The sequence below is a fragment of the Chrysemys picta genome, chromosome 10 (genome assembly GCF_011386835.1).
Source record: "Chrysemys picta bellii isolate R12L10 chromosome 10, ASM1138683v2, whole genome shotgun sequence".
NCBI classification, from domain to species: Eukaryota; Metazoa; Chordata; order Testudines; family Emydidae; genus Chrysemys; species Chrysemys picta.
Window position 1 is genome coordinate 62,702,597 of NC_088800.1, and position 16,736 is coordinate 62,719,332.

Consider the following 16,736-nt stretch of genomic DNA (forward strand, 5'->3'; position numbering starts at 1 on the left):
TGGTTGTGCCGATTACAAACTGATACTTTGGTTTTGAAAGTGGCATGAGGGTTTCAATTAGCTGGACATTATTTCCTTCTGACAGAGTCAAGTATTTAATAGAAATCATTAAAGCAGTTCAGTTGAAGTGTACAAACTATGTTTATCATGCTCTTGATTTTTTTATTATTTCCTTTCAGGAGTTAATGAAACAGTTAAATGGAATTCAGGTAACTCATCAAATTTATTTTTTGCTGCCAATCTCTCAGCATTTCCATTTTAAAATCAGATTTTCTAGCATTAGGTTCATACTGCAAAACTAGGCAAAAAAAAATTTAATTTAGGAGTAGTTGAGACAGACTGACAGTATCCCATAATATCCTGAACAAAACTTATGGAATTAAGATAAACTTTATTGAATAAAGTTAAACATTATTGAATTGGGCTTAATACCTTTGGGGTAAACTGTATTACAAATGCAATTGTGTATGTGTCACTGTGGCATTGTATGTATTGTTTCAAATAGGGAGGGGGATGCTAATATACTTCCTCCATTATCAGCCTTTGAAGCCATTCTCTTCCCCCCCGCCCTCCCCACACACACATACTAGTTCAAACTGACTTCTCCAAAGACTGACAGCCAATGGAAAGGAACTCTGGTCCACAGCAAGCCCCATCCTTAGGGAAGGATTGGAAGAACTTGGCTTACTGGGGCCTATAAAACTGTATGCTTGTTCTGAGCTGAAGCAGTCATCAACTTATAACCACAAGGAAAACACGAGGGTGGGGTGTTGAAAGACTGCTCTTGCCTGAGCCCGTGTTAGAGTTGTGGTGGTCTCTGGTTAGCTTCTTAACATGTGTGTAGGTTCTTTTATTGTTTTTTATTATGTTTTCTTTGTAATGCTTTTTACCTTAAGAATAAAGTAGGCTTGCTTAGAAAGAGCTGTATGTTACTTACAACTGTAGCAATCAGTCTGTTATCAGTCTCTGAAAAGCAAGTAAACAGGTTTGTTTAGGCAGACTATCATTGCTGGGAGTAACACAGGGAATCGGGCCACTGAAGGGGGAATACAGGTGCAATTGCCCTTAATTGTGACCGTAGTATTTTATGGTTAAATTATTGTACAATGTTTAATAGAAAATAACTCTATAACAATTTTTAAATTCTGAAATGTTTTGTGAAGTCAGTAAAAAGAAGAACAGGAGTACTTGTGGCACCTTAGAGACTAACAAATTTATTAGAGCATAAGCTTTCGTGGACTACAGCCCACTTCTTCGAATGCATATAGAATGGAACATATATTGAGGAGATATATATACACACATACAGAGAGCATAAACAGGTGGGAGTTGTCTTACCAACTCTGAGAGGCCAATTAATTAAGAGAAAAAAAAATTTTGAAGTGGTAATCAAGCTAGCCCAGTACAGACAGTTTGATAATAAGTGTGAGAGTACTTACAAGGGGAGATAGAGTCAATGTTTGTAATGGCTCAGCCATTCCCAGTCCTTATTCAAACCGGAGTAAGGACTGGGAATGGCTGAGCCATTACAAACATTGACTCTATCTCCCCTTGTAAGTACTCTCACACTTATTATCAAACTGTCTGTACTGGGCTAGCTTGATTACCACTTCAAAAGTTTTTTTTCTCTTAATTAATTGGCCTCTCAGAGTTGGTAAGACAACTCCCACCTGTTTATGCTCTCTGTATGTGTGTATATATATCTCCTCAATATATGTTCCATTCTATATGCATCCGAAGAAGTGGGCTGTAGTCCACGAAAGCTTATGCTCTAATAAATTTGTTAGTCTCTAAGGTGCCACAAGTACTCCTGTTCTTCTTTTTGCGGATACAGACTAACACGGCTGTTACTCTGAAACCTGTGAAGTCAGTGTGCCCTATTGTTTATTATTTACCTCTTTAGGGATTCCTACTGAATGTGGTGATTTTTTAATTGCTATTAAGCAGAGGATATGAGTATAGGAATCTTTGAGCTTAAAAGTATGTCAATATAAGTATATATTTCCTTGACCAAAAGAGCAATTCTGCAATGTGCACACTTGATTTATGTGCAGAAACCGCACCCTTGCAGTTGTTCGACTTTATTCACCAACTGGTCCATGCAAGGCCTTCCCCCCCACACACATAGTGTGTGTGTGGCTTATTAGAGGAACAGATTGAGTCAGGAATATTGTGTTTTATTCTCTATTCTGCTACTGACTCAGTATTTGATCTTGGGCAAATCATTATCTTCATTTAATTCACTGATGCTTGTAAAACACCTTGAGAGCCTTAGATGAGGAAGTGTGAAATACTGTACTGCATTCTGTTCCCTCCTGTGTCCCTATTGCAATTCTTATTAAAATCCATTTTTTGTAAGAGGCTACAGTAAACTTAATTCCCATACAACAGAGATGTGTATATTTGTATTTTATCAATAGATATTTTTAAAAGGTTTTGCTATATATGTCCCCCACTTACTATCTCCAGATTGAACTGAATATTCTGCCACATGCTAGATTTATTGGTTTATTTTTTTTCCTGTAAGAATGCAGAAGCCGTGCACTTTTTTTGCAATTATCAAGAGAGCCGAGGGAACTACCTTGTAGACGTAGATGGCAACCGCATGCTGGATCTCTACTCTCAGATTTCATCCATCCCAATAGGTAAGAGCCAGATTGCGCTAAAGCTCTTGATTTGCTATGGAACTGCTCCTTTCTCTCTCAATCTCTGCTGGAGAAGCTGATTCATTAAACAGTGAAATAGCTGACACCATGTATGCCTTATTGCAGTCACAGTGCTTCACTGCTCTGTATTCCATAACTGCATCTCTATATAGCTGGAGGATCTGCTTTAGGATTCAATACACATGGCTCACTTGAAGCATATATTGGGACCTAGAAGGAGCCATAGTATTAATCTTGGATTGAATCACGGGTGGTGGAGGGTTCTATAACTTTTAAAACAAGTTCCTTATTAAATTTAATGGCCTAAATGCAATATTTGACCAAGCATATTGCCTTAGACACAGCTGTCCTTCTGAGACAGACTGTCCGCCCACTCGACCTCTTCCCAACTGCAGACAAAACACATTCATTTGAAGGCATTCTTATCCTCACTTCTCTCTTCTGTAGATACCAAACATGTTGCTTCTGAAATCCATTTTCTCTAGTTCCGTATGAGTCTGTGTGATGAAATACATTATTCACATACTGTGGGGCTAGCCCTGCAGAGTTCCCTTGGTGTTATCATATACCTCACCAGTGCTAGCCCACTTTGTACATTGTTTATGTTGATCACAGCAATTGAAACAATTTAATTCTAAAGTATTTAAGCTAGGTCATCCTATATGGACTTGCTAGATACGTTTGCACATCATTAGACTTGAAAGAATCCAAAATTAAACCAAACAATGTAGTTTAAATCAAGTCTTGTATTGCCCAGAATTCAGGTTCATGACTACTTTCTCTTGCTGTTTTGGTCCCTAACATACTTTTGTAAAAGGTCACCTGGGGAGTGAGTCTGGAAGTTTAGAATAGAAGAGGAAGTATTTACCCTCTAGTTTGAAAGGTCAGATGCATTAACCAAAGTTGTTAGCATATGCCAACTGGTTGCTGATCTTGACCCAGGTCCCAGAGGACAGGTGTCTACATTGGAAAAACTACCTCTAACTGTCCTTCTGTCGACACTCTCAGCAGAGAGGCTAAATGGAAATGGGAACTGAACCTCACTCCCATTCTAGAGGTGATACATCTGAGCCAGTAGTATGGCACATTGATGGGAAGTCAGGGAAAGCTTGCTGTACCCCTACTGCGTTATACAGTGGATGGAAGAGTTTGCTATCTAGGCTGTCAAGTTGACACCTTTCATCTAAATTCACTAAAATAAAGGTTCTTTTCATAGAATCATAGAATATCAGGGTTGGAAGGGACCTCAGGAGGTCATCTAGTCCAACCCCCTGCTCAAAGGAGGACCAACCCCAACTAAATCATCCCAGCTAGGGCTTTGTCAAGCCTGACCTTAAAAACCTCTAAGGAAGGAGATTCCACCACCTCCCTAGGTAACCCATTCCAGTGCTTCACCACCCTCCTAGTGAAAAAGTTTTTCCTAATATCCAATCTAAACCTCGCCCACTGCAACTTGAGACCATTACTCCTTGTTCTGTCTTCTGGTACCACTGAGAACAGTCTAGATCCATCCTCTTTGGAACCCCCTTTCAGGTAGTTGAAAGCAGCAATCAAATCCCCCCTCATTCTTCTCTTCTGCAGACTAAACAATCCCAGTTCCCTCAGACTCTCCTCATAACTCATGTGCTCCAGCCCCCTTATCATTTTTGTTGCCCTCCGCTGGACTCTTTCCAATTTTTCCACATCCTTCTTGTAGTGTGGGGCCCAAAACTGGACACAGTACTCCAGGTGAGGCCTCACCAATGTCGAATAGAGGGAAACGATCACGTCCCTCGATCTGCTGGCAATGCCCCTACTTATACAGCCCAAAATGCCGTTAGCCTTCTTGGCAACAAGGGCACACTGTTGACTCATATCCAACTTCTCGTCCACCGTAACCCCTAGGTCCTTTTCTGCAGAACTGCAGCCTAGCCACTCGGTCCCTAGTCTGTAACAGTGAATGTGATTCTTCCTCCTAAGTGCAGGACTCTGCACTTGTCCTTGTTGAACCTCATCAGGTTTCTTTTGGCCCAATCCTCTAATTGGTCTAGGTCCCTCTGTATCCTATCCCTACCCTCCAGCGTATCTACCACTCCTCCCAGTTTAGTGTCATCTGCAAACTTGCTGAGAGTGCAGTCCACGCCATCCTCCAGATCATTAATGAAGATATTGAACAAAACCGGCCCCAGGACCGACCCTTGGGGCACTCCGCTTGAAACCGGCTGCCAACTAGACATGGAGCTATTGATCACTACCCGTTGAGCCCGATGATCTAGCCAGCTTTCTATCCACCTTATAGTCCATTCATCCAACCCATACTTCTTTAACTTGCTGGCAAGAATTCTGTGGGAGACCATATCAAAAGCTTTGCTAAAGTCAAGGAATAACACATCCACTGCTTTCCCCTCATCCACGGAGCCAGTTATCTCCTCATAGAAGGCAATTAGGTTAGTCAGGCATAACTTGCCCTTGGTGAATCCATGCTGACTGTTCCTGATCACTTTCCTCTCCTCTAAGTGCTTCAGAATTGATTCCTTGAGGACCTGCTCCATGATTTTTCCAGGGACTGAGGTGAGGCTGACTGGCCTGTAGTTCCCTGGATCCTCTTCCTTCTCTTTTTTAAAGATGGGCACTACATTAGCCTTTTTCCAGTCATCCGGGACCTCCCCCGATTGCCATGAGTTTTTAAAGATAATGGCCAATGGCTCCGCAATCACATCCGCCAACTCCTTTAGCACCGTCGGATGCAGCGCATCCGGCTCCATGGACTTGTGCTCGTACAGTTTTTCTAAATAGTCCCAAATCACTTCTTTCTCCACCGAGGGCTGGTCACCTTCTCCCCATACTGTGCTGCCCACTTTGGATGCAAAGTATTTTAACACCACTTTCATCTTCTGTGGCTGCTGGTCCATTTAACATTGCTGACCTGAACTGGGACTGAAATAGCAGATAGCATTTCCGTTTAATGTTTGTAAAGATTGTAGAAAATGGAAAGCACCATATAAGAGCTAAGCATTGTTGTCAAAACACTTAATTTAAAAGTTTGCCATTTCATAGCCTCTTTTGAAAACAGTCCAAATATGTAGCTTTGAGATGCATAGGCTGCATTAATTTGATTGGACTTGTATAAATCTTTCTTGGTTTTTGTAAGTGAAAATGTATGGTTCCTTTGGAGTTTAAGTTTGTATTTCAATCCACAAAGAATTGGAAAAGGAAGCAAAGAACCAGTTGTGGAATCTAATATGATAAAACTGGATAAAAGATTAGGCTATAGTGCTGATTTAAAATTATGGTAGCAGGCAGATTGATGGTCAAGGGACTGAAGGATGGAGTTGTCAGATTCTGGAAAACTGGGTTAACTTTTGAGAAATATTTCAGTGGAAAGGAAAATCAGGCAGTGATCTAAGCACAATTGCAAAGAATGCAGATTTATGACCACAGACTGATTGGTGTACTTGTGCTGTATACATGTTACTTCTGACTTGTTTAAGGAAATGTTTCTGTTGGAAGAACACCAGCAAAAAGTTATGGGGCTAATTAGAAAGTTATAGGAGATATACCCTATGTAGAAATTGTGATAATTCAGTCATCACCACATATTTTCTCTTAATCCATAATTTAGCAATGTTACAGTCATTGCAGCATTTGTAAAGTCATAAATCTTTGCATTAATCTTTTTGCAATTATATTGTCAGATAACATGCTTTTCACATTGCACCTTAATAAATGTATAAGTATTCCAGAACTCCTCACTACTTGCACCTTATTCCCATTAATACAATTGCTGTGCTTTCTCTCTGAGGCCGCTTTTGGGAAACCAATTTGGTTGGCTCTAATGTGTAAATAACAGTGGTTTTAGGGGACACTGTGTGTGCACTAACTACATCTAATCTAAATGGATTTTACCCTGGATTTCTAGAAATGAAAATGAGTTTGGTATTATCCTAGCCTCCCATTCATCTACATCACAAAATTGCCACATGAGACAGGGGTCCTGGGGAAAAAATAGTGTGTGATTATGTAATTAAAAATTGTATCATAATTCAAACACACAAGGGGGCCAAATTGAGGTTGTAGATAGGAAATGCCAGAATTAATGCTAACTTTAAAGTGCATGACTTTACAGCCTTAGTGTTCTTTTAACTTGGGGTGTGTGTAGATGTGCAAAAACTTGTTACTGTATATATGTATATATTTATTGTGTATGTATATTGTATGCTTATATTTGAAATATATGTCTAGAGCACATATGCCATGCTTATTGGGAATCCTTAAGAAAAGGATAGATAATAAGACAGAAAATATAATATTGCCTCTATATAAATCCATGGTACGTCCACATCTTGAATACTGCATACAGATGTGGTTGCCCTATCTCAAAAAAAGATATATTGGACTTGGAAAAGGTTCAGAAAAGGGCAACAAAAATTATTAGGGATATGGGAACGGCTGCCATATGCGGAGAGATTAATAAGACCAAGGGGGATATGGTAGAGGTCTATAAAATCATGACTGGTGTGGAGAAAGTAAATAAGGAAGTGTTACTTCTCCGAACACAAGAACTAGGGGCCACCAAATGAAATTAAAAGGCAGCAGGTTTAAAACAAACAAAAGGAAGTAATTTTTTCACATAACACGCAGTCAACCTTTGGAACGCCTTGCCAGAGGATGTTGTGAAGGCCAAGACCGTAACAGGCTTCAAAAAAGAACTAGATCAATTCATGGAAGATAGGTCCATCAATGGCTATTAGCCAAGATGGGCAGGGATGGTGTCCCTAACCTCTATTTGCCAGAAGCTGGGAATGGGCGATCACGGGATGGATCACTTGATGATTACCTGTTCTGTTCATTCCTTCTGGGGCACCTGGAATTGGCCACTGTCGGAAGACCGGATTCTGGGCTAGATGGACCTTTGGTCTGACTCAGAATGGCTGTTCTCATGTTCTTATTACTGGAGTCAGGTGATGGCATTCATGAAAGATATGTCTGGGTGTATGTAGTCCAGATCCTTTAAGAAATTTGTTTCTCAAATCGTGTACTAATCACTAATGATCTTTTAAAGTTGTTCTAGTCTTCACCGTATTTTGCATGTAGTTGCCACAGTAATGGGAGCATTATCAGTTCTGAGATGCCTGTCAGGAATTTGCAAAAGGAGATGGCTTAATATTTGAAACACAAATTATTCCGATTAGAAAACAAATCTGTTAGGATAAAATCACCTTTGGTACAAGATCTCAAAAAACTCTAACTTAATAATGAAAAATACCTGACAACTCAAACTCCTTTTCACATGAAATCTAAAATAAAATGAACAAATAAGATGAGAAATGCTGGTCTTGCTTAGTCAATGGAGAAGAAACTTCCGTAACAGGCGAAATGATTTAAGTAGACAACGTTACTTGCCCATTGCTGTACATTGTTAACACCCCATTGCTAGCATCCTCTTCTGGCACAGAGCAAGTGGGTTGGATTTTTCAACAGTATATGGTAGCTTAGGTCACTATATTGTATTAAGTCAAATTCTTCCCTCCATTTTTCTCTTTCTCTTCTTCTTTGTGGTAAACTTCATCCCATCTACACATCTGAAAAAACAAGTAATAATTCTTCCCCAAAGTGTAAATTAGAAAAATCCTTTCCCAGTTCGTTGTAAAAAAAGTGAGTATGTTTGTTGAACTACATTGTTACCCAGAAGTGATTTAGATGAACATCTCTGTTATCACACTGTAGCTGTCTAATGAGAAATGGGGAGGAATGGGTTAATTGGTTGCATGCTGTCTACAGAGATGAAGTGCTGTCAACTTTGGGTGATATTCTTGGGGCAGGGTTAAAACATGGAAAAGTAGATTTATGGGAAATGAATGGGATTTGATGATATGCCCATCCAAGGTGAAGGAGGGGGAATGTTTGATATATCCATTCTAATACTTTACATAATTTTCAGTGGTGAGCTTCAAGGATAGAAAAGGGTCAAAACAGTGAGCAAAAATTATGGCTTGGAATTAAATTTTCCAGGCTCTTCGGCTAGTCAAGTTTGGCTCTTCCTTCCCCCATTCCTGTTCATGAAAAACAGAACTTTGGCAAGTCTCACTTAGTTTTCAGAATGCAGTACTCAAGAAATGAAAGACGAAAATGGAGCTCTGCAGCTAGCTGAAAAAAGTCCAGGATTTTATCTGATAGGTAATGAATTTCTCAGAATTGTAATAGGCCATCCTCTTGTCAGCTGATGAGGATGATAGACTATAACTGCTAAATGAATTTAATGCCAGATAGACTGAATCAGAAACTTAAATCCTCTACTCGCAGAACAAGTACAGCACAGACAGTGAAAGTGTAGTACCCAATTACATTGCTCTGTCAGTGTGCCTCCAATCTGAATCAGAGAGATGATCTTTAGGGGCAGTTCACTATTTGTACCCATCCCATCCTTAGCACTTCATGACTTTTGCGATATGAACAGGTGTGAACTAAGAACTGGGGGCATGCTTTATATTAGGGTACATTTATATATAGTTTATAATGGGTTAATAACTGATTGATAGACATCATAATAAATGCATAATGAGTGGTTATGGAATCCAAGAGATAAAGTTGCTGCTAATCACATCAGAAGGTTATTACAACCATCTATAATACATATTGCTCATGTCTATAACATCTATTAATAGTTTATTAACCCTCTATAAATTGTTTATAAATGTGACCTTAATATAGTGTGACACTAGATTTGGAATGAAACCCACCAACTTACCTCCATCTATACAGTGAAACCCCCAGCAGATAGAAAGGACTTCTGGACTTTATTTTCTTGGTTCAAACCAGTGACATAAGTGTAGAAGACTCCCTAACCTGTTACCAGTCCCTTCCGTCATCCATTGCCCTTAGTTCAATACCTTTTTAAGACTGCTTGAGGAAGAGAGATTTAGCTATCTGATCTGTCTGTTATATTCCTATGCTGTATCTTCCATATCTGTTGTAGGCAGTTGGTGAGTTTGAGTGTTTGATGCATATAAAAGCAAGGAGAGCCTAACATCAAAGGCTGGAGCTGGGTGTAATGCGAGTAATCACTATTGTTCCTATTCTGGGCCTTTCTTAAGCAGGAACTAACTGTGCCAGTGGATTAAAAATGTGGCCACAATACCACAGACGTATGATGATAGTGGCACCAACTCCTTTTTGTAATGACCCTAGTAGGATTTTTGTATTTCAGCATTAACCTGCCGCATTACCATACATTTTCAACAAATGAACATTTAAAATTATACCAATCTTCCCCTACGTGCAATGCAGCAAAGTCATTAACTATATCAGTTTCTGTAAATTTACAGAAACATGCTATGTAGATACTAATGCCTATATACTGGTATAACCGCGCCCATGCTCAATGGTCATATTGCTTTAACTTTAGTGGTTTCTAAACCAATGTAAAGTGGTACAAAAACTGTGTACACATCCCAAAGAAATTCTGTGGGCTCTTTTCTATTAGAAAAATCCTCTCCTCCATTCTCACTCTCTGTCCATATGAAGTTGTAAGACGTCAGAATCCATTGGCAGTGTCTCCGCAATCAAGGCATCGTAAAAAAAAAAAAAAAAAAAAAAAAAAGGTTAATTGTTCCAAACAATTCCCCTGGCCTTTTTTACATCCTTCAGCTTTCTTATACAATGACATGGTGCAAACTGGCTTTTCTCTACTCTGATCAGCACAGCTCTACCTCTCAGGATCTGCTTTGGGTATCAGAAATCATAGCTGATTACCACGAGCCCAACTCTCATGCTCCAAAAGCCACTTGTTTTGCTCCCTAGGGAGCATGGTGAAAATCCTGCAATTAAGGAACCATAGTTTAATTCTTGACAACTGCTCAGGGTATGGATTTAAAATGTGCAGAAACAGCAAGCTTCCTGAACTACATATATTTAATAAATTGTATAGATCTTTGTTGGAGATCTGCTATGAAAAACAACATAATGTCAGTAGAGATGACTGGCCTCTAGGAGCACAAAGGTACTGCTAGACATGTGGCAGATGCAGGTGGAGCTAGGCTGTAGATCTCATGTTTTGGAAAAGGATACTTGAGCAAAATTATGTCGAAAAGTCAGCATGAATGTGAATACTTGGGTCAGAGCACTAGTCTTTTGTACTTATCTCTCTGCAAGTAAATCCAATAAACCTTGCATGGATCTGTTAGACTTTGTACGCCACAAGATTTAGTAATGGACTGCCAGGCTAGAACATCCTTATCAGCAAAGACCGAGAAGTAATAACCTCCTGTGCAGAGAGATAAGAAATGAAGTTTGAAAGACTCTTTAGACTAAAGACACTGGACTATTTCCTGCTAAATACCAATAGCTAAAACAAGGCTCTGGGAGATGCATTCCTCATCACATGGGATGTGCTGCTTCTCTGTGCCTTTCCTCCCTTTCCCCTTCTGTTCAGAGTACTCCACAAGATCCTGGGGGACAGAGCCCATGTCATCCTTATAGCTCTGACATAGCCACAACAGATCTGGTATACTTCCCTCAATTGCATGATGGTATGCCCTCTGATCTCTCTCCATCCAACTCCATGACTCCTTTCACAGGTTGCAGGTCGCATCCTCCATCCCAATCAACCTGCTCCACCTGAAAGCATGGCTGCTCCATGGTTCTGGAATGTGGAAATAACCTGTTTGGAAGCAGTTAAACAAGTACTCAGTTAAACAAGTACTGTTTAATAGCAGGCGCGCTATGACTCGACATACTTACCTCCACAAATGGACTAGATTCCAATCCCGGTGCGCCTCCAATCAGGTCGAGGCAATGAGTGCTCCATTACCACTTATCCTGGACTATATTTTACAACTTAAGCAATTGGGGTTATCCACAAGCTCTATTCATGTGCATTTGGCAGCCATCATGATCTTTCACTACGAGATAGACGGCCACTCCGTCTTCACCCACCCTCTCATGGAACGATTCCTAAAAGGCCTCCAAAATCTTTACCCTCACATACGGGATCCATATGGCTTGGGACCCTGGCCTCTTCCTACACTCTCTTACTAGACCTCTATTCGAACCAATGGCAATATGCTCCTATGTTCATTTACCTATGAAAACAGCATTTCTTGTTGCTATCACCTCTGCCTGGCGGGTTGGTGAAATTGGAGCATTTATGGCATACCCCCCATGCACAATTTTTCATGAAGACAAGGAAACAACTAGTGGGTCATCCATTTTGGATCTGGGGTTGAGCAACAGGATGAATTGGTTAGCGAGAAGGTCCCAGAGCTCATGCTGCAGTCCAAGCCTGAACGTCTGCACCACAATTAAACAGTCACTTAGCCCTAGCCCTAGCCCTGTGAGCCCGGGCCAGCCGTGGGTGTCTAAATGTAGTATAGACATAAGTAGGAGAATGGAAGCCCTGAGCTGCTGACCCAAGTGCCCTTGTTGGCAGTGGAACAGGCTGCCACCTCTTCGCCATTCCAGCCTAAAATGTCCATTATATTCTCCTTCTTGGACTTTTTCTTTGTTCATAATATTTATGTAATGATTAAATGGCAAGAAGAGGAACTGAGTTATCAATCTCACATGGATGCAAGTCCTGCTCAGAAGTGCTTGGGGGACCACAAATCCAGCAGCCTAGTAGGAGCTGCCCTGCTTTGGGAAAAGAGTCAGGCTTCAGGGGCTCCACCTCACTTGTCTGCGATTTGTATGCGGAGTAGGAAAGCAACAAGATGTACCAGAGGAGAGAGAAGAATGAACAACATGAGGAGGGGGTCAGAATGGCAGAGGTTGGGGTATGGAGAATAAGAAGAGGATGGCATGAGTTAGGATGGACATTGTGTGTGGATGGAAAAATGAAAGAGAATGGGGAGAGAACACGCTGAATTTGTGCTTTGGAGGGGGAGTGGGCATCTGAATAAAGGCAACATATCTACACATTTTTACAAGCAATATGAAAGTTAGTATCTAAGCATCTTGGATAGTAGCCTCTGTTAATGTCCGCGTTCCAAGGGTTTAATCTGGAGGTCTTCCATACAGCAGGTAGTTTTTCAACAGCAGCAGCTAATCACTTCATTCCCGCCAACATACTCCCGATACTTCCCCTGTTAGATTCAATGCATACTCAAGTATCAGAGGGGTAGCCGTGTTAGTCTGAATCTGTAAAAAGCAACAGAGGGTCCTGTGGCACCTTTAAGATTAACAGAAGTATTGGGAGCATAAGCTTTCGTGGGTAAGAAGCTCACTTCTTCAGATGCAAGACTTGCATCTGAAGAAGTGAGCTTCTTACTCATGAAAGCTTATGCTCCCAATACTTCTGTTAGTCTTAAAGGTGCCACAGGACCCTCTGTTGCTTAATGCATACTCAGTTGTGTTGTCTGTGTCTGAGTAACCAGATCTACTTTCTTCATAATAATCTTAACTGATTCCTGCTAGCATGACACACAATTAAAATACTGTTGAGATTTTACTCATTGTAGACCAAAATATTCAAAACAGTATTTAAAATTGATCCTCTCTCATGTTAGTCTAATGTGTCAGTGCTTGGAAAGAAAAGATAGGCTGTTGTGATGAAACTAGGAACAAGGAATTTAGGGGCATGATGTGCTTAGTTATGAAATCAATATGAAGTGAGACTCTGTCAATACCAAGGAAAATGAGATTTCCAAATTACCAAAGAGAGGGAGTATAAAATAATATGCTGGTTCCTGCCGGGGTCTTATTTTATTTTAAAATCAGATTTTAAAATAGGTATACTAGGCCCCAGTCCTGCATATATCTACATGTCTGTTTACTCTTAAGCATGTGAGTAGTCCCATTGACTAGTGATGGGCATAAGTTAAGCATCCTTGATTTAGGTAACCCTATCAGCAGCCTGCAATACTGTAATGTTTCCCTGTGAAAAGGGCAGAATATATTCTTTCAATCTCAAATAGACTCTCTTGTTTTAGTTTAAGGAAAGCAAGAAGGAACCAGGAGAGTGCATGGTCTCGGCTGTAATACGCCACAGCAACTCTGAGAACAGAAATGCTTCTACAGACAGGCAGAACCATAGGAATTTAAAGTTTCAGTACAGAGAAAATAAAATCATAAGTTATACAACATACATTAAAGCTACCACTGACCACAAAGCTTGATTCTTTCGTGCAGTGACTTACTGTTGTTGATGGAATAGTATTTCAAAGGTTTGCTCCTTCTGTCTGCAGTGCTCAAAGAGTAGGTAATAGATGCTTTTTCTTCCCCAGGATGTTGTGTTTGGGGTTCCATTTTGTGACTCTTGTGTTCAGTGTATATCTGTGCCTGTTTAGGGAACATACTTTGGTCTGCAGTGATAAGTGCTGCAGGTCTACATCTTTTCTAATTTAAACAATGGGAAAGAACAGCATCTGATAGCAAATGGAAGAGACTGGGTGCATGCGAACTGGCTGGGGCTCAGTTGAGTTAAGACAAATTGATGCTAATAGGTAAGGAAAGCATTTTGATGAACAGGTTAAGGCTGAGAGTACAGCTTTGACTGCAGGAGTGTCTGACCTTTACCAATATAGATACCTGTTCAAGGTTACATTGGATCCATTATAGGTTGTAGATTCACAGATAGGAAGTAGCTACCATAGGTGGTGTAGTCACTAATGGCTGGCAACATTTCTCTTCAAAGCAGACTATGCATCATTGATCAAGGTCCTATGACTCTCAGGCTAGATTATTTATATGCACTCTGGTTGGGGCTACCCATAACAAGGACTCAAGACCTTCAGCTAGTATGGAATGTAGCTGTTCTTCTCTTGAGTTTGGTGACCCACATTGAATTCATAACCCAATCTGCTTTCTGCTCTGCATTGGCTATCTTTTTGCAGGTGTGTGAGTACTGTAACGTTGCACTCCATATGCTTAATGGAAATATGCTTATGAATGACATAACTGGAATATGCTTTATGCTAAATACCCCTTGTATGGTGTCATTAGAAAGCTTGTAATCTACTAAGTGTGTTCATCCTATTTGTCTGCATGTATTATTTCTATATCTGGAGTTAGGAGAATAAGATATGAACTTGTATCACTGATGTAAACATATTAAGTGGAGGCCATTAAGGGTGCTTCAGAAACAATCAGTTGTAAAGGGCCTTAGTTACTTGAAAGCCTTCCTGTGTACGTGTGGGCCAGCCCATGGGGAATGGAGACTAGGGGTCTTACAGTGACATGTGACCATGTCACCTGATAATGAAATCCATCTTAAATCTGGTACTTTTACATTTAGAAGGAGGGGTGGGGACCCAGAGAGACAAAAGATTCCCGCCTTGTGCCAAAGCTATAAAAGGGGGTGGAGCAGGACAAAAGGGGCTGCCAGTCATGAGGAAATCCCTGCTTACCACCTGAGATGTCTGCTGGAACTAACAAGGACTGTACCAGGGGAAAGGATTGGGCCGAGACTAGAAAGGAGTCTAGTCTGTGAAAGAAGCTTATTGGAACATCTCTAAGGTTAAGATATTACCTGTAATCAGTTTCTTAATGTATTAGGCTTAGCCTTGCATGTTTTTGCTTTATTTTGCTTGGTGACTTACTTTGTTTTGTCTGTTATTACTTGAAACCACTTAAATCCTACTTTTTATACTTAATAAAATCACTTTTGTTTATTAATAAACCCAGAGTAAGTACCTGGGGGAGCAAACAGCTGTGCCTATCAGTGTTATAGAGGGTGGACAATTTGAGTTTACCCTGTATAAGCTTTATACAGAGTAAAACGGATTTATTTGGGGTTTGGATCCCATTGGGAACTGGGTGTCTGGGTGCTGGAGACAGATAACCTGCTAAGCTGTTTTCAGTTAAGTCTGCAGCTTTTGGGGTATGGACCAGACCCTGGGTCTGTGTTGCAGCAGGCTAGAGTGTCTGGCTCAACAAGACGGGGTTCTGAAAGTCCCAAACTGGCAGGGGAAACGGGGCTCAGAGCTGATTTCAGCACATCAAGTGATAGTCCCAAGGGGGTCTCTGTGACCGAACCCGTCACAAGTACAATCTGTAAAGCCCTGTAATAGCTTGAGGTGGAGTTATTTAAAACCATATCCAATCACAGACTTCAAGATCTGGAGAGTCTTTCTTGCTGTTGGTTCCTGGGGTTAACATCCCTGTAGCCATAGTATGAGGGCATTCTCGGTAAACTGGAATAATAGTAATAGGATGAAATTTAATAGTGAGAAGTGTAAGGTTATGCATTTAGGGATGACTAACAAGAATTTTAGTTATAAGCTGGGGACGCATCAGTTGGAAGTAACGGAAGAGGAGAAGGACCTCGGAGTCCTGGTTGATCGCAGGATGACTATGAGTCGGCAATGTGACGTGGCCGTGAAAAAAGCTAATGCGGTCTTGGGATGCATTAGGCGAGGTATTTCTAGTAGGGATAAGGAGGTGCTGGTTCCGTTATACAAGGCACTGGTGAGACCTCATTTGGAGTACTGTGTGCAGTTCTGGTCTCCCATGTTTAAAAAGGATGAAATCAAACTGGAACGGGTACAAAGAAGGGCCACTAGGATGATCCGAGGAATGGAAAATCTGTCATGTGAAAGGAGACTCTATGAGCTCGGTTTGTTTACCTTAACCAAAAGAAGGCTGAGGGGGGATATGATTGCTCTCTTTAAATATATCAGAGGGATAAATCGCAGGGAGGGAGAGGAATTATTTCAGCTCAGTACTAATGTGGACACGAGAACAAATGGATATAAACTGGCCCTCGGGAAGTTTAGGCTTGAAATTAGACGAAGGTTTCTAACCATCAGAGGGGTGAAGTTTTGGAACAGCCTTCCGAGGGAAACAGTGGGGGCAAAAGACCTCTCTGGCTTTAAGATTAAGCTTGATAAGTTTATGGAGGGGATGGTTTGATGGGATAAAGTGATTTTAGTCAATAGGTCAATAACGTGCTATCGCTGGTAATTAGTAACAATGGTCAATGATGGGATATTAAAAGTACTACAGAGAACTTTTTCCAGAGGGTCTGGCTAGAGAATCTTGCCCGCATGCTCGGGGTTCAGCTGATCGCCATATTTGGGGTCGGGAAGGAATTTTCCTCCAGGGTAGATTGGCAGAGGCCCTGGAGGTTTTTCGCCTTCCTCCGCAGCATGGGGCAGG

General features: G+C 40.8%; 1 protein-coding gene across 7 annotated transcripts in view; it reads left to right on the top strand.

Moving 5' to 3' along the window:
* ABAT (4-aminobutyrate aminotransferase) overlaps window positions 1-16,736 on the top strand; it is a 175,484-nt gene that overhangs the window by 106,736 nt on the left and 52,012 nt on the right. For all 7 annotated transcript variants that reach the window (XM_065559926.1, XM_065559925.1, XM_005295249.5 and 4 more), the window contains 2 exons: window positions 180-209; window positions 2,528-2,645. In XM_065559926.1, coding sequence (XP_065415998.1) covers window positions 180-209; window positions 2,528-2,645 — 148 coding nt within the window. The remainder of the gene's footprint in view (window positions 1-179; window positions 210-2,527; window positions 2,646-16,736) is intronic.